This window comes from Malaclemys terrapin, chromosome 4 (assembly GCF_027887155.1).
Source record: "Malaclemys terrapin pileata isolate rMalTer1 chromosome 4, rMalTer1.hap1, whole genome shotgun sequence".
In the NCBI taxonomy this organism is placed as follows: Eukaryota; Metazoa; Chordata; order Testudines; family Emydidae; genus Malaclemys; species Malaclemys terrapin.
Window position 1 is genome coordinate 125,021,861 of NC_071508.1, and position 22,654 is coordinate 125,044,514.

Sequence of the window (22,654 nt, forward strand, 5' to 3'; positions counted from 1 at the left end):
TCCATGGTTACAAACTGAAGAAAGATGGGAAAAATACGCAAAGATTTAGTTCTGAATTTTTGTACATAAATGATATTGTCTGCATGAAATTTGCTTACAAAAAAGGGTGATCTAAATTGCCTTAAAGTATAGGGCTCTGACAGAGCTTTCCTGCAGTTAGTGCTATTAATAAAGGAACAGTTTCTCTATAACATTGCATTTACTGTGACCTCTGAAGGAAATAACTATGTACGATTTATATTGGTACATCTTACAGTATTAAAACTGTCTTAATCTGAACATTTAGAGATAATTCACTTTAATTCTGGAGACCTGAATAGCTAAAGAAAAGAATCCACAATGCTACTGCTTCAGTAATAATATAAGAAAAATCTTCCACAGTTGGAAAATTACAGGCTGTGTGGAGGTGTTGAAATGCCTCCAGCTCCAAATTCTGAATTGGCAGTGAGCCACTCACTGTGAGTAGTTCTCATTTAAAGGGGAAGGCACTCCTTTTCTTTAAGTTTCTTATTCACAAAGCTGATTGTATTTTGTCATAGTATCTGTTGATTAAGATGTACTGTTAAATTCCATTTTGCTGAATTTCAGAAAGCAAATCACTGTCCTTCAGCCAGGTAATGCTTTTGTTTCTCTAAGATTTCGTTGGAATTGTGCAAGTAATGTGATTAGCATGTGAGCCTTCGAAGAAATATTAAACAAATCACTAACACGCACATAATGAACATTAGACACATTAGTGTTATTGCTTGAAATAAAATAATGAAATATTGATGTTTGATTTAAAAGAAAAACAAAGCAACAAACCACGTCCATCACAAAATAACTAATCATTTAATGTAAACTCATTCATGGTAACTGAGTTAATAACATCCTTTCATTCAGTTTTAAATAGAGGTTTAAAAACATGTTCTGGAAACTTTGTAAAATTGTACTTAAATTGTCTTTTTAAATATTCTGCTCTCTAATCTAGTTCACCCTAATTTTGAATGGTTTTAAAAAAAAGATTTGGATATAGCTATGAGCTGTTGAAACTGGCTAACATAACTGTGTTTGTGGATAACATTTTTAAACCAGGGAACACTAGTGCAGATAAGACACTTAATGAGACCTCCTGCCTTCTACTGGAGCATTATGTATTTAAAAGTGATATGATACAAAGTGGGTCATAATATTTTTAAGAATGCCATCCTAATTTCAGTTATGGAAGTAGCCTAGTTATTTTAATAGATGTATTTAAAAAAACCCAAAATGTTGATGCACTTCTCAAGTTGGATGTTATTGTAAACTATAGTTGCATTCTTGGTAAAATTACAGCCTACATTCTTGAGATAAGGTAGAAAGAAATAGGGAATGAGAAAAGGAGAAGAGTTGGATAGCCAACATGCAAAATCTTTATCATGAATGTTATTTTTCTATATCTTATTTGTGAAACTATTTCTATTAGCGTTTAGACTAATTTGGCTCCAAAACAGTTTCTAGATATCACTAAAACTGTTTGTTATTCTGAAGATTAATTGTCAACCTTTAATTTGATAACATTTTAGTTAATATTCTAGTATATACTTATGTTGTGGAATTTCAGTGTCCTTTGTATGTATTTCAGTGTGGTATTCTGAAAGATCAGAAGATGGAAAAATATATACAACTGAATATTGTAAAATAAAGTTTTAAATTACAATTAACATTCTTAAACCTGCTGCTGTGAGAGGAAAGTGATATGATGGAGTCATAGAATCATAGAATATCAGGGATGGAAGGGACCTCAGGAGATCATCTAGTCCAACCCCTTGCTCAAAGCAGGACCAATCCCCAACTAAATCATCCCAGCCAGGGCTTTGTCAAGCCTGACCTTAAAAACCTCTAAAGAAGAGATTCCACCACCTCCCTAGGTAAACCATTCCAGTACTTCACCACCCTCCTAGTGAAAATGTTTTTCTTAATATCCAACCTGAACCTCCCCCACTGCAACTTCAGACCATTACTCCTTGTTCTGTCATCTGCTACCGTTAAGAACAGTCTAGATCCATCCTCTATGGAACCCCCTTTCAGGTAGTTGAAAGCAGCTATCAAATCCCCCCTCATTCTTCTCTTCTGCAGACTAAATAATCCCAGTTCCCTCAGCCTCTCCTCATAAGTCATGTGCTCCAGCCGCCTAATCATTTTTGTTGCCCTCCGCTGGACACTTTCCAATTTTTTCACATCCTTCCTGTAGTGAGGGGCCCAAAACTGGACACAGTACTCCAGATGAGGCCTCACCAATGTCGAATGGGGGGAATGATCACATCCCTCAATCTGCTGGCAATGCCCCTACTTATACAGACCAAAATGCCGTTAGCCTTCTTGGCAACAAAGGTACACTGTTGACTCATATCCAGCTTCTTGTCCATGGTAACCCCTAGGTCCGTTTCTGCAGAACTGCTTCCTAGCCATTCGGGTCCCTAGTCTGTAGCAGTGCATGGGATTCTTCTGTCCTAAGTGCAGGCTACACATTCTTTCTACACATTGGGATGGTTAGTTCCTGCAACCTCAATAAGGATTCTTTAAAACACAGCCAGCTCTCCAGGACTCCTTTCCCCCTCATGTTATTCTCCCAGGGGATCCTGCCCATCAGTTCCCCGATGGAGTCAAAGTCTGCTTTTCTGAAGTCCAGGGTCCGTGTTCTGCTGCTCTTCTTTCTTCCTTGTGTCAGGATCCTGAACTCGACCATCTCATGGTCACTGCCTCCCAGGTTCCTATCCACTTTTGCTTCCCCTACTAATTCTTCCCTGTTTGTGAGCAGCAGGTCAAGAAGAGCTCTGCCCCTAGTTGGTTCCTCCAGCACTTGCACCAGGAAATTGTCCCCTACACTTTCCAAAAACTTCCTCAATTGTCTGTGCACCGCAGTATTGCTCTCCCAGCAGATTTCAGGGTGATTAAAGTCTCCCATGAGAACCAGGGCCTGTGATCTAGTAAGTTCTATCCCCCGGGTCTGGTGGTCTATAGCAGACTCCCACCACGACATCACCCTTATTGCTCACACTTCTAAACTTAATCCAGAGACTCTCAGGTTTTTCTGCAGTCAAGTCAAGTCAAGCTTTATGCTGCTCTGCAATAATAAAAGCAATTGTATAATGTTTTACAAATTCAAAGTGCAGTACATATTAATTCACACCACAGTCTTCTGAGGTAAATAGATAAGTATTATTTTTCCCATTTTACTGATGGGGAAAGTGAAGTGGAGAGGTTAAAGCAATGACTGTTCAGTTTATTGATCTGGATTTAAGACCGCACAGCAAGTATTTTTTAGGGATGGGATTAGAATTTAGGATGTGCTGGACCTCAACCCTGTGATCATTGCTTCAGGTCTTGCTGTCTCTGCCAATCAGAAGAAGAAATTTAAGCAATTTGTTAGAATACGAAATAATCATCTTTAACAGAAGAGGTCACCTATAGATTATTACTGTTGCAGCCATAACTCAACTTTATTTAATAATTTTGGATCTACATGTATCTCCATCCCCAACCAATCATAAAGTCATAGAAAATGTAGGGCTGTAATCTTCCATAGACTTTTCTGTTTCCTCAGTATTACTCTCCCAAGAGTCACAGATCAAATCTAAGCGTCCGCTGACGTGCCCCCATACAAGAGATCAAAAGGAGCAAACCCTGTGGATTCTTGGGGGACACTATACGTGAACAATAAATATGGGAGCAACACATCCCAGTTGCCCTCATGCCTGGAAACATGCATTCCAAGCAGGCTTTTAGAGTTCCATTGAACCATTCTACAAGTCCACTAGTTTCAGGGCGGTATAGTGCAGCTTTCAAATGCTTTACCCCACACAACTCTCATAACGTCTGAAAAACTACAGATATAAAATTATTACAATAGTCTGTTAACATTTCTTTGAGAGAACCTACTTTGCTAAAGATAGTGAACAAAGCTGTGGCCATGGTCTCAGCTTCAAAGTTAGACAATGCTACGCCTTAGGTTACCTAGTAGCAAAATCTACTACCACAAGAATATATTTCTTTGCATTCCTGGGAGGTTTAGTGAGAGGTCCAACAATATCTGCAGACACTCTGGCAAATGCCTCCCCTTTAATGGGTAAAGGCTGCAAGGATACTTTTCTAGGTCCCTTAAATCCTTTGCACTTCTGACACAAGTCACAGCTCCTACAGTAGGCCCTCACTGAGTCATACATAAGTGGCCTATAGGAGTTTTGCTTCAACCTGTCACATGTTCTTTGTGTTCCCAAATGACCTTCAAAATGGCCCATCATGGGCTACTGGAGCAGATCTCTCCTATATCCTTAGGGTATAACTATTTGCTGACACACTTCATCAGGAAGCCTCTTTTTCCCTAAATAATAGGGCTGTTGATTAATCACAGTTAACTCAAAAAAATTAATTGCGAATAAAAAAATTAATCACAGTTTTAATTGCAACTGAAATGTATTAAATATTTTGACTTTTTTTCTACATTTTCATATATATATTGTATTCTGTGTTGTAATTGAAATCAAAATATATATTATTTTTGATGGTAAATATTTGCACTGTAAAAATGATAAACAAAAGAAATAGTATTTTTCAGTTCACCTCATACAAGTGCTGTAGTGCAATCTCTTTTTCATAAAAGTGCAATTTACAAATGTAGATTTTTTTTGTTACATAACTGCACTCAAAAACAAAGCAATCTGAAGCCTACAAGTCCACTCAGTCCTACTTCTTGTTCAGCCAATCACTAAGACAAACAAATTTGTTTACATTTACAGGAGATAATGCTGCCCTCTTCTTATTTAAAATGTCACCAGAAAGTGAGAACAGGCATTTGCATGGCACATTTGTAGCCACCAGTGCAAGGTATTTACATGCCAGATATGCTAAACATTCATATACCACTTCATGCTGTGGCCACCATTCCAGAGGACATGCTTCCATGCTGATAACGCTCATTTAAAAAAATAATGCGTTGATTAAATTTGTGACTGGACTCCTTGAGAGAGAATTGTATGTTCCCTGCTCTGTTTTACCATCATTCTTCCATAAATTTCATGTTATAGCAGTCTTGGATGATGACCCAGCACATATTGTTCATTTTAAGAACACTTTCGCTACAGATTTGACAAACCGCAAAGAAGGTACCAATGTGAGATTTCTAAAGATAGCAGCAGCACTCGACCCAAGGTTTAAGAATCTGAAGTGCCTTCCAAAAATCTGAGAGGGATGAGGTGTGAAGCATGCTTTCAGAAGTCTTAAAAGAGCAACACTCCAATGTGGAAACTATAGAACCCAAACCAGCAAAAAAGAAAAACAACCTTCTGCTGGTGGCACCTGACTCAGATAATGAAAATGAACATGCGTCAATCTGCACTGCTTTGGATCGTTATCGAGCAGAACCCATCATCAGCATGGACACATGTCCTCTGGAATGATGGTTGAAGCATGAAGGGACATATGAATTTTTAGCGCATCTGGCACGTAAATATCTTGTGAAGCCGGCTACAACAGTGTCATGAGAATGCCTGTTCTCACTTTCAGCTGATGTTGTAAACAAGAAGCGGGCAGCATTATCTCCTGCAAATGTAAACGAACTTGTTTGTCTGAGCAATTGGCTGAACAAGAAGTAGAACTGAGTGGACTTTGCAGGCTCTAAAATTTTACATTGTTTTATTTTTGAAGGCAGTTATTTTTGTACATAATTCTACATTTGTAAGTTCATCTTTCATGATAAAGAGATTGCACTACAGTACTTGTATTAGGTGAATTGAAAAATACTATTTCTTTTTATCATTTTTACAGTGCAAATATTTAATCAAAAATACAGATGCTTCCCGACTTACGCAAGCATTCCATTCTGGAACTTGAATTTTGCGTAAGCCGGAAATATATACCCAACCATTACACAAAAAAACAAAAAAAGAAAACCAAAAAACCCTCCTATTTCTAGCTTATGGAACTTTTTCCGTAAGTGCGGATTCGTGTAAGTCGGGTTTGCGTAATCCGGGGGGCCTCTGTAAGAATATAAAGTGAGCACTGTACACTTTGTATTTTGTGTTGTAATATAATCAATATATTTCAAAATGTAGAAAACATCAAAAATATTTAAATAAATGGTATTCTATTGTTTAACAGTGTGATTAATTGCGTGATTAATCACGATTAATTTTTTTTATTGCTTGACAGCCCTACTAAATAATATTCCCTCTTTCACAAAAGATCTTCCCCGTTCTTCCTCAGTTGGGGGCATTATTCTGCACATTAACCCTGGCCCACTTTAATGAAATATCACTCTGTTGAGTAACAATAAATTTCTTCTGAGTTTTACTTAAATCCAGAATTGCCTCTGGTGCATCCATTTACCTGCGATGAGCCTTTTCCTCAGTAGTGCATCCCGCTGTTACATGTACCTCCTATGCTCCTCCTTTTCCATCTCAGCAATCTTTTGCTTCTCCCTTAATTGAAGTTCTATCATTTCTTTTTCATGCTCAAGATGCTGCTTGTCTTTCACTGTTTGCATTCTGACTGCTTCTGCTGTAGCTGCATCTGGGGCAGGTAAAGACTGAGGCCCTGCTTTCTGGTCACTGTCCCTGAGCAAATTTTTCAGTTCTTGATCTGGGGCTTTCTTCTTAAAGGATAACTCCCTTTGTGAGCACAAATCTTCAAGGGCTTTTCTATCAAGATTCTCATATGTTCATGGCTCACTCATTGTAAGTTATCTTTAACTAGGGGTAGGCAACCTATGGCACTCTTGCCGAAGGCGGCACACGAACTGATTTTCAGTGGCACTCACGCTGCCCTGGTCCTGGCCAGCGGTCCGGGGGGGCTCTGCATTTTAATTTAATTTTAAATGAAGCTTCTTAAACATTTTAAAAACCTTATTTACTTTACGTACAATAATAGTTTAGTTATATATTATAGACTTATAGAAAGAGACCTTCAAAAAATGTTAAAATGTATTACTGGCATGTGAAACCTTAAATTAGAGGGAATAAATGAAGACTCGGCACACCACTTCTGAAAGGTTGCCGACCCCTGTCTTTAACCCTTAAAACTCTCAATATCAAAATTAAATTTTGATTAGTATGAGGGTTCTGATCCAAACCCAATTAATCTGTGATAATATGTGTCCTAACCAGACTACAACAAATGTGTCTGGGTGATTGCATGAGCCACACTGAGAATGCCACACTCAGGGAAGACTACAAGGAATAGGGCAGGCAATCCCCCAAACAGGTGGTTTATTCTATAATTAGATACACCAAGCCAGTAACAAATCTGGAGTACCATACTGGTTAACAAGAAGCCAAACACAGTCCCCTTCAGGCATTCCAGCCTTTGGCTCCCATCTAGACAACCAAGTCTAATATAGTGTGGGGTTTCTGAAAACTCTGTTCACCATACTTAAATTTATACCTATCCCAAAGTATTGGACTCTTATCCTCAGGTCAATATGAATTTAAAATCTTACCCAAATATCACACTGTCAGCCAATCCTTAGTAAACTAACTAAAAATTATTAATAAAGGAAAAGAAGAGCGTTATTAATGGCCAAGAAATCATATACATACAAGTGATTTTCAGTGTTCATATAGCAGTGATGTTATATATGTTGGCTTGCAAAAGTTTCTTTGAAATTATTCCAACGGGTCAAAATTGAAAAGCAGCTTATATGTAAAGTGTATTAAAGTCTTTCCATACTATTTTCCAGGGTATTCAAAATAAATATTTGGAAGATCTCAGACCAAAGCTTAAACTTTCCCTGTTCAAAGTTCAGCAGACTAGAGATTCAGGATGAGGCCCGAGGTTCCTTTTTTTTTTTTTTATAGCTGAAGCTGAAGCATGCTGGCAAGCTGACAGGCAACTTCACCATGTAGACTGGGAAGAAAAGCATATGCTGATAATCTGTGATCTTTATTCAATGGGCCATTCAAAGATAATGCCCTTTGCAAGAGCCATAAACTACTAAAATAGTTTACAGATGTTTCACAATCATAAGTTTCAAAGAGACATGAGGACAATAACATTATTACTTCCAAAGTTTCACTTAAATGTTAATATCCCTCTTGATCTAGAGACAATTGAGTATAGTAATAATAGTATTACAAGACTTGAAAAAGAATTAGCATCTACAAGCTAATTTGGTTTCTTCTAACAGGACATAGGTAAACCACAGACAAATACACTTAGCAAGTATTTTTTGATCCTTATCAATACAAAGTGAACGAGTTGGGGATTGCTAGCCTAATTAAGATTTCTTTGATAACCATACATAAGTGGATTGTCTTGATTACAATTGCAATGCCTCTTGTTAAGCTGTTATAGATCAGACACTGGTTGACTAGTCTGCCAGTATCACAAATGTATTCGAGTTGCTGGGCACTAACAAAGTAATTCTGATGATCAGCTAATACCTTCTTGAATGTTTCTACTGATGCACCATACTGTTTTCTATGCACAGAAAAAAGAAAATCTTTCCTGTAACATCAGTGTTCCAATGCAGACATTCTAGACTCCATTGAATGTAACCACAATAATTACATTTGTTTCCAGTTTATTGTAGAAACTTTTATCAGGTAGATATCTGTTTTTTAAAGGCATTGTGGTATTTATTTAACAGAATAGAGTTAAATTGGGTTAGTTGTCTCTAGCTGAATATAGCAACTAATGTATGTTTGTTCCTCAAAAAATGTTAAATGTTGATAGGTGAAATTAGAAATTCTAGTGGAACTCTTGAAGATCTTTTCAGCTCTAACTGCTGTAATAATAGTTTGACTCTTCACTTCAGTACTCTATGGAACTTTTGGTACCACTTAGAAACAAAACTAAATTCAAGCCAAAACAAAAAGTTTATTGAGATCATTATATTTGCTAAATGGTTGCTTATTTAATCCAGCTCATTTTTTGTGTGACTTATCTTCAACTATCTTCTTAAAACTAAAAAAAACCTTCTTCAGGAGATATATATAGTTATAGTTATATATAATAGTTGTTGTATGAATAGTCATTGTCCTCACTACGAAATCTGTGACTTGAGGACAGCTTGTACTATAATACTTAAAATGTGTGTGTTTTTTGTAAGTTCTGGTCAAGACATCCAAGGAACAAGTGTGGTTGCAAATCTTCCAGTCCTGATGCAACAGAATCCTGCAGAGACACTTCGGAGGGTTTTGCCAAAAATCAGAGTAAGTTACTAAATGTGAAGTTATGAATATACCTTTTTTCCTAATAAAATATTGCAATAAAGGCAACAAGAGAAACAACTGCTTTTGTAAGTATGATTTGAAGATCATGTTGTTATCATATCAATATTAATTAGAAGGGGATGTTCCTTATTGATCTTCCACACCAATTCACTGTATACATGGAACATGTATTTTAATTGTTAATTATCACAATTAGTATATTTTTTTTCCAGAAAAATGTTCTGCATTCTTCTGTAAAAATCTCAGTACTATAGAGTTTACCATTCTCTGCCAGCCTATGGAGAAATTTTTGGCCAATCAATCTTAATGGTACAAATTGGCAGGAATCATTTCCTCAGCCTCATTCCATCTTCTGTGAGAGAAGCATTGAGGTTTTTATGCTATCATCCAGAATTATATATTTTGTGTTTAGTTTTCCATGGTGTATGTAATGCCCACAAAAGTTTTATCAGCTATTATTAGTTGTTTGGTGAATTCCCTATGTGCATGGTAGTCAACCAATATGGATATATCTTAATGGGCAAAAATGTGTTTGTTAGTTCAATTGAGTTAACCTAACATGATTGAGAAGCCCCATTAAGATGTGGGCTAACACATTTGTAGCCATGTATGGCTACAACACAGCCAGGTGCTATAGCTTCAAATGCATTGGCCTGCATTTTGCCGCTTTTTTCAATCGAGTTGAACTAACACTATTAAACAACACATCATTTTTGTCCATCAAGAGAGGGCCTAAGAATTTATTTTGAATGATGGGATATTTCTGGTGTTTCGTTGGTTCAGTGTGTTGTCATTCAGCTGAAGTTGTAGAGCAGGGGTCGGCAACGTTTGGCACACGGCTCGCCAGGGTAAGCACCCTGGCGGGTCGGGACGTTTATTTACCTGCTGACGCGTCAGGTTTGGCCGATCGCGGCCCCCACTGGCCGCGGTTCGCCGTCCCGGGCCAATGGGGGCGGCGAGAAGCTGCGGCCAGCACATCACTCGCCCGCGCCGCTTCCCGCCACCCCCATTGGCCTGGGACGGCGAACCGCGGCCAGTGGGGGCCGCGATCGGTGGAACCTGCCGCATCAGCAGGTAAATAAAACTGGCCCGGCCCGCCAGAGTGCTTACCCTGGCGAGCTGCGTGCCGAACGTTGCCGACCCATGTTGTAGAGTAAGCCAGAATTTTAATTCAGTTTCACAAAAAGCAAAGAACAAATCTGTTTTAATAGTCACAGCTTTCAGATTAGCCTCTGGTCTCTTAAATGCTGTTCCTTCAAACATATTTCCATCTATTTTTGTTGCTGCATTTTTCTGCATTATTTGCTTTATTTATTTATTTTTAAAGTCCAACAATAACTAATGGCTGCTCATCGCTATTTAGACTTTGTGATAAGTAATACTTAAATTGGACTACTGCTGCCTAAGACTCAAAGGAAATACTCAGATCAAAGGGAACTGATTGCTAGCAATAAATAAGTTCTTGCAACAACCTAAGACCAGCAATGCTGATAGTTTTAGTCCTGTAAAGAATGCAAGAGATAACAATATTACTGACTCAGCTCTTTCAAAGATCTCAGGCTCTCTCAAGCTCTTGCTGGTGTAACTCTTCTGTCCGAAAGAGTTGGCAGCAATAAGGGCCAGGTTCAGTACCTAGGGATTCTGTTTCAATAATACAATGCAAAACCAGCTCGAGCCCCCACCCAGTGACCTGGGAGAATTACATACCACCCCCCAGATGCCTCTAGGAGCCAATACTTCCCCTCTTGCAAGCAAGGAGTCTGAGTGTAGCAAAATCCTTTTAATAAAGGAGGGAAACAATGCAGCATTATGTTGGGGAAACACCACAAACAAGATTCATAACACAAACCATGAGCAAAAGACCCACCCCCAAGTAAGTTTGGCAGTGTCCTTTTCCCCTCAGGGTCTTAAGTCCAGCAACCCAAAAATCACCCAAAAGTCCAACAGCCCAAAAGCCTCTGTCCCTGGTCAGGGCAGCGCCAGAGTTCAAAAGTTTATCTGCAGAGTTTTACCTCCCAGCCTGGGGGGGTACGGGGGTGATAAGGGGCACCTTATGTGGTCCGAGGCCAACTGCCCTGCCTCTCCGTGGGGTTTTGCAGCCTGTAACTAGACTCCTAATGGAATCAAAATTAGCTCTGATATTCCACAGTGGAGGGAGGAGGAGGAGGAGGAGGAGGTGCAATTGGTGTTTCAGGCCCTCAAAAGGGGCCCATACCATCAGGTACAAATGCATGTCCCCAGCCTGTCTCAGTTCACTGGGTTTTGGAACCCATATCCCTTGTCTAGCAAGTGCTACTTAGTTAATGGCGAGTCCCTCTGTCATAAAACAGTTCCACTGTCCTTGATTCAGATAATCAGGGTAACAACACTTTATTCTTCCTGCCCCAATAACAGAGAAACTGGGGATCCCTCAGCAGCCAAAGTGACCATTTGGGCTGCTGTGGGCTCATGCTAGGTGGGGTGGGTGTGCCTATGCAAACAAGATCAGCCCCTGAAATTCTTTTCCACAACTCACCACAATTCACCACCAGATGTGAGGGTAGAGCTCATTCTGACTCTGCTTACATTGAAATAAAGGTTGGAGGAGTGTCAACTTGCTCAGTCTGAAACTGCATACGTTTTGAACCTGTTTTAACATGGCCTAAACAGTCTCTCCTCAGGTACATTTTTTTTAACTTAAATAATCTGTTAGTATGCACAGTATTTAGTATCTGTTCTTTAACAGGGGAATTTCAGAGCTCCTTCAAAGAGTCTATTATGACTAAATCCCAGTATAAGTGTTGTACTCCTATGTCTGTTAAGATAAGGATCCCACTCTAAGAAAACTGAATGTATCAGAAGAGGAAAAAGCTGATGATTCAGCCAGAATTTTCACATCACAAAATGTGTTGTTTCAGTTCATGATGGTTCAAAAATGTTTAAGATCAGTTACGAACCTAGAGGTTGATCTATCTTTCCCTTACCTGTTTCTGGTGTTTACCTAATGGTTAAGCCAGTGAAGAACATTGACAGAATGTGAGAGAAACTAGACTACAGGTCACCTTTGTCTAGGTCCATTGTACAGCCTCTCACTAAAAAGGAATCTGAATTTGTCTATAATTAGTAGGGTGGGTATGTCTGTATTGGACATAAAGAAATGCAACGCTAACTTAAAGACTGCTGCTGGAAAATTTAGTTCTGAAGAGCTAATTTGTGGCATAACTAGTGATTTTGAGGACTGCTTCATTTTCAACATCATTGCAATAGCTCTTTTTCAATGTGTGTAATTTAATTCTTGAGTAAGGTGCCAGACTGAAAGTCGTGGAAACTGAAGTGCTATATCCATGGGGTGCCTTAGTGCCTGAGGATTAGAAATTAAGTTTCTGCCAGTTTCTTTGACAATATGACTCATCCATCCATAGTTTGAAGGGGACCATGTGTAGAAATGAAGTTTCTTCATATCCTTGAAATCTTTGTTTTTAGCTGAATCTGCCAACATATGCGTCATTTTGATGGTGATCTTCATGATATGGTCAACTGTTTTCTAAGAAATGGATTGATATCGCTTATTTCAGACTGTTGGAAACAAGTTTGGCTCATTACTGACCTGAGCTGTATTTGAATCACTGACCTCCAATAAATATGAAAAGTTTCATGTTCCATTAAGAACATTCTGAGCAATCCAATCCCAGAAACCTTTAGAAATGAGGTGAAAAAAATGATTGTAACAGTTGCAAACTATTTTCTTTCTTGAATTTTTCCTTATATTCTCAGTGACAGGGGTGAGGTGGTGGGTAATATAGGAAGAGTTGCATGGCTGAGGCTCACAGGTTTTCTTATATTTTTATGATAGTTTTTTCTGTACAACAAGATGTATTAAAAAGGGTTGATGTCCCTTTAAGAGGGAGCAGGGCCAGTGCACCTGTGCTTCAACAGCTCACTCCAACTGGGTTTAAAAGAGGGCACCTGGATCCAGTGGGGGGAGATCCAGTGAGAGAGAGACTTGGTGAGTCAGGACTGCCTGAGAGCAGAAACTGGAGAAGCTAGGAAAGGGGTAAGTGAGAGCTTCTTGGGAGAGACAGGTTGTAGAGAGTGGAAATCTCTGTAGGCCTTTCTTGGGAGGATGGAGGAATTGGCTAGGTCGAGAGCAGGGAGGATAGTTTGGTGACTGTTCTGGGCTAGAAGAGCTAATGCTAGGAGGCTGAGAGCTAGGAGTCAGCAAAAGGGACTAGCCTGCTGACCGTCCTTAGTCAGAGAGACAGTGATGGGAGGCTGAAAAGGGCTGAGGGCTAGTAGACCAGCAGAGGGTTAGTTTTAGTACCTTCCTAAGCTGAATAGTCAGTACTGGGAGGTGGAAAAGGGCTGATTTGATAGACTGTGATTTAGGCAGAAGAATCATGGGGTTGGTCACTCTCAGGATGATGGCCTAGAGGTGTGGAACCCTGGAACAAGGGCAGAAGGAAACTGGAAACAGTACTGTGAACTCACTAGCAAGGAGCTTGGAAAATCACTGTACATTTCTATGTTTTACTATGGGAATTGGGAGAATGGTTTTTACTGTGAGGGTTCTATGTATTATTGTATGTGTATCTGAGTAAATTATGCCCAAAGATGGGATTTTGAGTGGAGACTGGGAAAGACTGTTCTTTTTATGGCCGGACGTAGGAGAAACTGAGGCAGGTGCACGTGTCATACCGTGGACTACTGTAGAAGGATGCTCCAAACAGGGCTGCCTTCTTACAATTGGTTTCTATTCTAGAACATCTGGCCAGTTCAAAATAGGATTTTTTCCCTCTAGAGAAAACTGGATATTAGCAAAATGGTCCTTCATTTCTTTTTTTCAACAATAATTTTTTTTTGTATTTCACTCCTCTCATTATTTTATTTTTGCAGAGATTAGCTATTTATACCAACATACTATGTTTATAGCCTTCCCTTCAGCTTTATCTGGTTTTCAGTCCACCAATTTTATACTTACTGTGTTAACAAAAGTATTCCAGGAAAACATAGACCAGGGAGCAAGACAGTACTCATAACAAATTACTTCTCTCATATTTTATCAAATTGCCCGAGGAAATAGCCTCATAGTGTGCCTTCTTTTTTCCAGTCTACTAAAATAAGAGGCTGTTTGAGAGATAATACAATATTTGTTAGAAATTAAAGCTATTTCATTTTGAATCTGTGATGCACATATTCCATCTAGTTCATTACGAGCTGTTAGATTAAAAGTGCGAGAACAAATATATCAGCAAGCCTCCTGCTCTGTAGTATATGCAATCCAGCAACGTGATTACTTGGCAGGTATTATCCTCTAGAATACTTAAATGCATGCTCCAGTACACCTTTGTCATGAGAAGTGCCTTTGGTTCCATATTGCAGAGATGCATTTATAATATTGAGCATCATAGTTCAACTTGGTCTTGTCTTCCTGGGCTTTTATAAAAGAACTGTTTTTCTCTTATTCTCTGATCTGAACAAATGGCCACAGAACAAGAGGTGTTCAGAACTGAGGAATAAAATGGACTGACACATTGTTTAAAAAACAGCTGAGTCAATTCCATTATCAGATTCGGTGGTGTTAAGGCCAGTTCAATAGACCCTTTTTATAAAAATATGCAAATAGGTTTGGGAAAAGAAACAAACAAAGTGACTTGAGGATGCAAAATTATTAAAAATTCATTAACTTTAACTCTAGTTTTTCCACTTAACTGCCACATAAACTTCCAGTCTCTCATTCCAGGCCCCTTTCTAAACTAACTTGCTGACTTGAAGAATTTCTGGAATTTGCTGCTTAAAATATTGAATCCAATTACATCTGAGATGTTCTTGATCCTATGATATGCTTGGTAGAGAGACTTCTCGAAATGAAGGTGCACTAAAAATCAGCAACTTAGATTTATTTTTTTTCTTAAATTGTGTGACACTTGAAAGTTGAGATTCTCACTTCCATAAAGGCCATTTTCTACAAAAGTTAATTAAATGTTGCCTGCCTGTTGGTTGCTGGTACTTCTTCTATTGCTTTTATATACTTACTTTCTGGCAATATATAGCAAAAAGGAGATTTTGTTCTTATATAGGGTTACCATACGTCCTCTTTTTCCCGGACATGTCCGGCTTTTCAGCAATCAAACCCCCGTCCGGGGGGAATTGCTGAAAAGCCACACATGTCCGGGAAAATGGCCGGCACTTCCTCTCCCCCTGTGGCTCTGCTCCACTCCTCCTCTCTCAGATTTACAGAGCCAAGCTGCCCGAGCAAGCGCTACTGGCTTCAGGCAGCCTCCGGACCCCGAGCCCCCAGCCAGGCACTTCTCCTACCCGGCTCCAGCTGAGCTGCTCCCACGGTGCAAGGTCCAGAGGCAGGGGGGGTGCTGCCTGAAGCCGGTAACGCTGGCTCCTGCAGCTCTGCTCTGTAAGTCTGAGGGGGGCGGAGCCGAGCAGCTCGGCTGGAGCTGGGGAAGGGACGTGTCCAGCCAGCTCTGGGTCCTGAGGTAGGGGAGGGCTGCCAGAAGCCAGCAGCTCGGCTCTTACAGTCTGAGCTGGGAGGAGCAGCTCAGCTGGAGCCCAGGTAGGAGAAGTGCCTGAAGCCGGTAGCACTAGGGCAGCTCGGCTCTTAAACAGAGCCGAAGAGTCAGGGAGCAGCAGCAGTCGCCAGAGCCTGCTCTAAGGTAAGCCAGGGATGCCAGCAAAGCTGGGAGTACCATGCGCCGCTGATTGCACAGGTGGGGGGCAGCGCTGGGGGAGCTGCTCCGGGGAGTCGCCAAAAAGCACTGACTGGTGGGGGAGGAAGGGAGGGCAGTGTGAAAAAGGCAGGAGTGTGCAGAGGGATCAGAGTAGGGTTACCATACGTCCGGATTTTCCCGGACATGTCCGGCTTTTGGGGGCTCAAATCCCCGTCCGGGGGGAAATCCCCCAAAAGCCGGGCATGTCCGGGAAAATCGGGAGGGAGGGCTGGGCCGGGGTCGCGGTGCCGGGCGCGCGGTGCCGGGCCGGGAGCCGGGCCGGGAGCCGGGCCGGGGGTGCGCTGGGCCGCGGGGCCGGGCGCCGGGGGGTCGGGCCGGGAGCCGGGCCGCCGGGGGGGTTCGCGGGGCCGGGCCGGGAGCCGGGCCGGGGCCGCGGGGCCGGGCCGCCGGGGGGGGGTGCGCGGGGCCGGGGGGGGTGCGCGGGGCCGGGAGCCGGGGGGTCGGGCCGGGAGCCGGGCCGCTGGGGGGTGCGCTGGGGGGGGTGCGCTGGGCAGCGGGGTCGGGCCGCCGGGGGGGGGTGCGCTGGGCAGCGGGGTCGGGAGCCGGGGGGTCAGGCCGGGAGCCGGGCCGCCGGGGTGGTGCGCTGGGCCGCGGGGTCGGGCCGCCGGGGGGGTGCGCTGGGCCACCGGGGCCGGGAGCCGGGGGGTGCGCTGGGCCGCCGGGGCCGGGAGCCGGGGGGTGCGCTGGGCCGCCGGGGGCCGGCAGTGCTGGGCGGGCCGGGGGTGGTCGGCCGGGGGCCAGGGCCGGCACCCGAGGGCCCGAGCCGACCCAGGCTGGAGCCGCCGGGGGGGCCAGCCTGGGCCGCACCTCCTCCCCCCACACCCCCCCTTACCTGCCCAGGTTTCCCGCGAATTAAATGTTCGCGGGAAGCAGGGGAGGGGGCGGAGACTTTGGGGAGGGGGCGGAGTTGGGGGCGGGGCCAGGGCCCCGTGGAGTGTCCTCCTTTTGGAGGCACAAAATATGGTAACCCTATCTTATAAATGTAGGGGTCATAGTGGATAAGCAATTATCATGAGCTCCCAATGCAGTGCTGTGGTGAAAATGGCTAATGTGGTCTTTGGATGTACAAACGGGAGTAGTGATTGTACCTCTGTATATGGCATTTGGTAAGATTGATAATAGAACACTGCATACAGTTTTGGTGTCCGCATTTTTAGAAGTATGTTTAAAAATTTGGAGAGGGGTCAGAAAAGAGCCGCAACAATGATTCAAGGGCTGGAGAAAATGCCTTACAGTGAGAGACTTAAAGGACTCAGTCTGTTCAATTTATCAAAAAGAGGTTTGAGAAGTGACTTGGTTACAGTGTATAAATACCTTCACAGGGAGAAAATACTGGGCTCTTTAATCTAGCAGAGAAAGACATAACAAGAACCAATGACTGGAAGCCAAAACCAGACATATTCAGATTTGAAATTAGGCTCAGATTATTAATAGTGAGGGTAATTAACCATTAGAAGAAACTGTTAAAGAAAGTGGTGAATTCTCAATCCCTTGACCTCTTCAGATCAAGACTGGATGCCTTTCTGGATCATATCTTTTAGTCAAACACAAGTTATTGGGCTCAATGCAGAGGTAACTGGGTGAAATGTTATGGCCTTTGATAAACCGGAGGTAACACTAGATGATCTCATGGTCCCTTCTGGCCTTAAACCCTATTAAACTCTGTGAAATACATGTGAGTTTTGTTAATGTCAATAGCCATTAGTATAAGCAGTTCCTCCAACAGTTGCTTTACTATCTGTTTACTTTCATTAAGAGCTTGTCTAGATGGAGAAAAAACAACGAGGCGTCATTGTGGCACATTAGAGACTAACAAATTTATTTGGGCATAAGCTTTCGTGGGCTAGAACCCACTTCATCGGATGCATGGAGCTGAAATTACAGTAGCAGGTATAAATACACAGTACACGAAAAAATGGGAGTAGCCTTACCAAGTGGGAGGTCAGAGTTAGTGCATGGCAAGCTGGGGTGTAAATCTACAGTGCATTAGCATGCCACACACTAAGTGGCTGTGTGGACCATGGGCTGCATACTGGAAGTTCCCTAGTGCGCTTTGACCTACTACTGTTTGAAACAAGAGATGGTCAAAGCACACTAGGAAATTTTTATCGCACAGTAGCAAGGTCCACGCAGCCAGTTAGTGGGCCGCACATTAGTGCGCTGTAGATTTACACCCCAACTTGCCATGCACTAACTCTCCATCTAGACAAGCCCTAACACAGGGATAGTTGTATTTTCCTACTTTTGCTGGGTGGGTTGATAAATGCTCTTATTGGTTTTGATTGCAAATATTTTTTAGCATTGACAGGCTTTTGTTATGTTTGATTTTTGTTTATGTCTGTTGAAGAAATATTAGTGCTGATGAACTGACCAGTAACTGGAAATTTTGTATAGCTGTCACTTGATCTAATTCCCATTGAAAATAGTGGGAGTTGTCTCACTTCAAAGGGAATTGAATTGTCTGTTAATCTCTCTGCACCTCTATTTCCCATATGTGAGATGGAATAATGATGTTCACCCACTTTTCTAAATTTGTATCTACAACTGTAAGTGAAAGACATAGTAATTGCTATGTGTTTCTGCAGCTTTTTATCACCCTGAGCTAATTGGGTAGTAAACTCAGCTTCCTCATTTGGTGTTTGACTGTATTCGCAGAACTCACAGGTAAGAACAAATGCTCCTTTTGTCAATGCTGTGGATAAAATAGACTGAGGAAAAGGTAATTGAAAGACATTATGACTGTCTGGATTAAGAATTTTATCTCTACTTGTTGGCAGAAATTGGTAAATCAAACCTGGTAATTTTGCCTCTGCAATTGCAGAAATTATACAGGTAGGAAAAATTTTCCATTGAAATTCTATATTTGTCATTTTAAATATTCAGAACAAAACAACAACTAAATAAACCATCAAACAAAAAACTTTTACCATACAGATTTTAATATTGGGATAAACAAGATTAAATTTATCAGACCCTTTTAATATAACTCAGAGAAAGTATGGTCAAGTTTGAGCATCAATATTGTGTTCTATTGGTTAAATCAGCTATGATATACATAGTTCAGAAATTAAAATAAAATCATGTATATGAAATTTTTGTACATTCTCTACAGTTGAAAAACACTGATGTCTTGTTATGGTTCTCCTATGTAGATCCCCCACCCTCTGGATATCTGCATGCACCTCCTCATGAACCTTGGTAATCACTGAAATGCAGATTCATAGACAGCTTAGATATATTCCTCAGTGTATGTTCTGTGCACCTAATGACTCCTTTGTATTTGGCATTGACAGCTCCTTTCCTTTTCGATCTCCATGGTTTGGTGGATCTCGGTGCCACCAGAATGAGGTTTTTTGAAGGCCTTTATTTGCTGAATTTTCTTTATTAAGAGCTATTTTTCCAAATGTTGCGGTGTCAGAATAAAATTCATTTAATTTTGATCTAGAGCTGCAGTCGGTCACCTAACATAAGTGTCTACATCCTTCTAAGGAAAGAGAGCCCAAATCTTGTCAAGCTTACAATACTCTGGCTTCTCAAAATTGTGAACGTCTTTGTTTCTTACTTCAGTTATATATTATCTGGCTCCTACACACCAGGCCCTTTCCCTGTGCTATCTGATCCATTCTAAAGCCATTTTCAAAACAAATTATTTTATGATCTATGAAACTATTTTTTTAATTTGCTATCCACCAACTTGTCAACTTTGTAAGCTGCAGTTGCTATTGACAAATTCTTCTCTTATTGTTTCCACAAGGTTAGGAAATGATAGTGATGGTGCTCTTAACCGTTGCTTACACTGTAAAGTGACTTTGGGTTCAAATCTAATCAGTCCTTTTGTTCTACTATTCTTCTGTGAATATCTTTCTTTCTTTCTTTCTTTCTTGCTTTCTTTTCCTAATTAAAAGGTTATGCCATATTAACACAAATACAAAGTTGATAAACTGCAGCATTCTTTCAAGGAAAATCTATTCCAAAGGGACATAAATCACATTTCACTAGAGATGAAATTTCATCTGTTCCAATTGAAGAAATCTGCAGTGCTTTCTACATTTTGGAGCTATAGCTGCCTGAACTTAACTGCTAGACCGTAGTCTTTTTCATTAGGCAGTTCACCAAAACCAGCTAGTTGTTTTTGACGTTGCACTGAATCCCTCTGAGTTTGCTGGTTAGTGCTTTTTTGCCACTGGAGAGTGGCAATCTGTGAAGGAGATCCCATGACTAAAAAAGAAGTTACTTACCCATAATCATAATTCTCCAAATGGGTATCCTCCTCAACAGATCTACACTCACAAACCTGATGTCTTTTGTCATACATTTTTATGTCCAACTTAAGGTCTCTGGAACTGAAGTGGGGATGGGAGCCAGACACATTTTAATAGGTGGAACTCTACAGTTCTCAGTGCAGACATCAATGCAGGCACATGTTTAAGCAATCTAGAAATTTACATTTCAATATCTCCCGAGGTCCATGAGGAGGCACATCCAGAGAATGTGGCTCTCACACATGATTATCCAGAGAGTGTGGATCTGTGGAGGAGCTACCCATTTGGAATCTTGAGTTGTTGGTAAGTAACCCTATTTATGTTGTGTATCCAGTGAACATATTTAAAATTGAAATCAGATGCTTTCTATTCCAACAATATCTATGTTGATTTTTTAACTTCAGCTTAACATTGCAGAAACGTACGTCTCCAAAATGCCAATTCAGCCCACAATTTAAAAACCTATTAAGTTTGGAAAGTGTGTCAGATAGATAAAATCAACAATCCCACATTCTGTATTGCACTGCTTGCAGATAGCCCTTTTGTAGTTAGAATGTACTAACAATCTTGTCTTTCACCTAAATCTTAGCACAAGGGGCGGGAGGTGAGATGGGAGCTTCTTCATAAATAACTCTAAAAGGGGCCAGAATTATCTGTGCTGTCTTTAAAACTTATCTGTATCTTGGAACTCATGTTTTGATTCATGCTCTTTAGGTCCTGTTTCTTCTGTCCTCTTTCTTAATTGTTTGGTAAAGCCCTCTCTCTCTCTCTCTCTCTTTTTTTTTTTTTTTTTTTGAATGACTGTAAGAGGTGTAGTTCAAGAACCAGATGTTTATGTGTTTGCTTATTCTGATCCCCCAATACCATTCTGTTATAAGGCCATATGCTGACCTTGTTCCTTGGCAATACTCCCAGTTGATGGAAGTAGTACAAGGGCAGTATATGACCCTTAATGACAAAAAAAAAAAATGCAACCTATCCTTATTAAGGAATATGAACATTTTATTATACTGGTAGTTGGTAAGCTGCCCAGCACAGCTTAATTTTCCTTGGATAATGGGCATCCTGATAGAAACATCCACAGCCATAAACGCCCACAGCCAGCTCTTGAGATGAATAACAGTTTTCCTTTAGCTCCGCTACTCTGAAAAAGGGTACTTGCACATACAATCTGACTGGTTGACATTTCTGTACTGAGACTTCTTTCTTGTTCACTTCTTATTACGTAAATGATAAATGTACTAATCATCGCATGACAGTTGTAAGCAAATCATAAACCAGGATCATCTTTTGTCTGTCACATTTATGCCTGTAATTTTTTTTTTAAGGAAGTCTGTTGGAGGCTTGTTTTTGGTTTTTACTAAAGAGTTAGATAATATTCTTTGATCTTTCGTTAAATATAATTTGTCTCCCAATATGTATGTTAAAAAAAGAACCAAAGAAGCATCTGTGAAAAATATCAACTGGCAGGTTGAGCTTGATCAGTCTGGAGAGAAAGCTAAGTGTTACCAAGGTTGGATTCACAAGTAAAACATGCATAATATTGTAATAGCAAATTAGGCAGTAAAACCACTTAAAAATGTCATTCTAGTAATACCCAGCAAAATGTACATATTGGTAGTGAGTAGGGTGACTCATACAGGTTACACATAGCAGATGTTATGAAATGTCTAAATAACTTTGAAAGATGTAGGTAGATATGGCCTTTAATTTTCATTCTGACAGCTGTCTACAAATGAACACCTGTTCACATTTTTGCTACCATATCATCATCATTAGGGCCCTACCAAATTCACGGCCATGAAAAATGCGTCACAGACTGTGAAATCTGGTCTTTTGTGTGCTTTTACCCTCTACTATACAGATTTCACGGGGGAGAGCAGTGTTTCTCAAATTAGGGGTCCTGACCCAAAAGGGAATTGCAGGGGGGGATCACAATGTTATTTTAGGGGGTGTAATGATATTGCCACCCTCACTTCTGCGCTGCCTTCAGAGCTGGGCAGCCGGAGACTGGTGGCAGTTGGCTGGGCACCCAGCTCTGAAAGCAGCACCCCCCCCCCCAAGCAAGAGTGCAGAAGTAAAGATGGCAATACCATACCGTGCCATCCTTACTTTTGCGCTGCTGCTGGCGGTGGCGCTGCTTTCAGAGCTGGGCTCCCAGTCAGCAGCCACCGCTCTCCAGCTGCCCAGCTCTGAAGGTAGTGCCGCCTCCAGCAGCAGTGCAGAAGTAAGGGTAGCAATATTGCAATCCCCCTTACAATAACCTTGCGACTCCCCCCACAACTCCTTTTTGGGTCAGGACTCCCTCAATTACAACACCATGAAATTTCAGATTTAAATAGCTGAAATCATGAAATGTGTGATTTTTAAAATCCTCTGACCGTGTAATTGACCAAAATGGACTGTGAATTTGGTAGGGCCCTAATCATTATTATTAATATTTGACTTTGGAATAGGCACTATTAAAGAGTTTCTAATAAATGAG

At 41.1% G+C, this 22,654-nt stretch overlaps 1 protein-coding gene across 5 annotated transcripts in view; it reads left to right on the forward strand.

Annotated features, from left to right (window-relative positions):
* PPP4R4 (protein phosphatase 4 regulatory subunit 4) overlaps positions 1–22,654 on the forward strand; it is a 109,268-nt gene that overhangs the window by 25,445 nt on the left and 61,169 nt on the right. For 4 of the 5 annotated variants that reach the window (XM_054026462.1, XM_054026458.1, XM_054026460.1 and 1 more), the window contains one exon: positions 9,065–9,167. In XM_054026462.1, the coding sequence (XP_053882437.1) occupies positions 9,065–9,167 (103 nt within the window). Of the gene's footprint in view, positions 1–9,064; positions 9,168–20,371; positions 20,473–22,654 lie in introns of those variants that run through there. The other variant, XM_054026463.1, reaches the window with a different exon arrangement.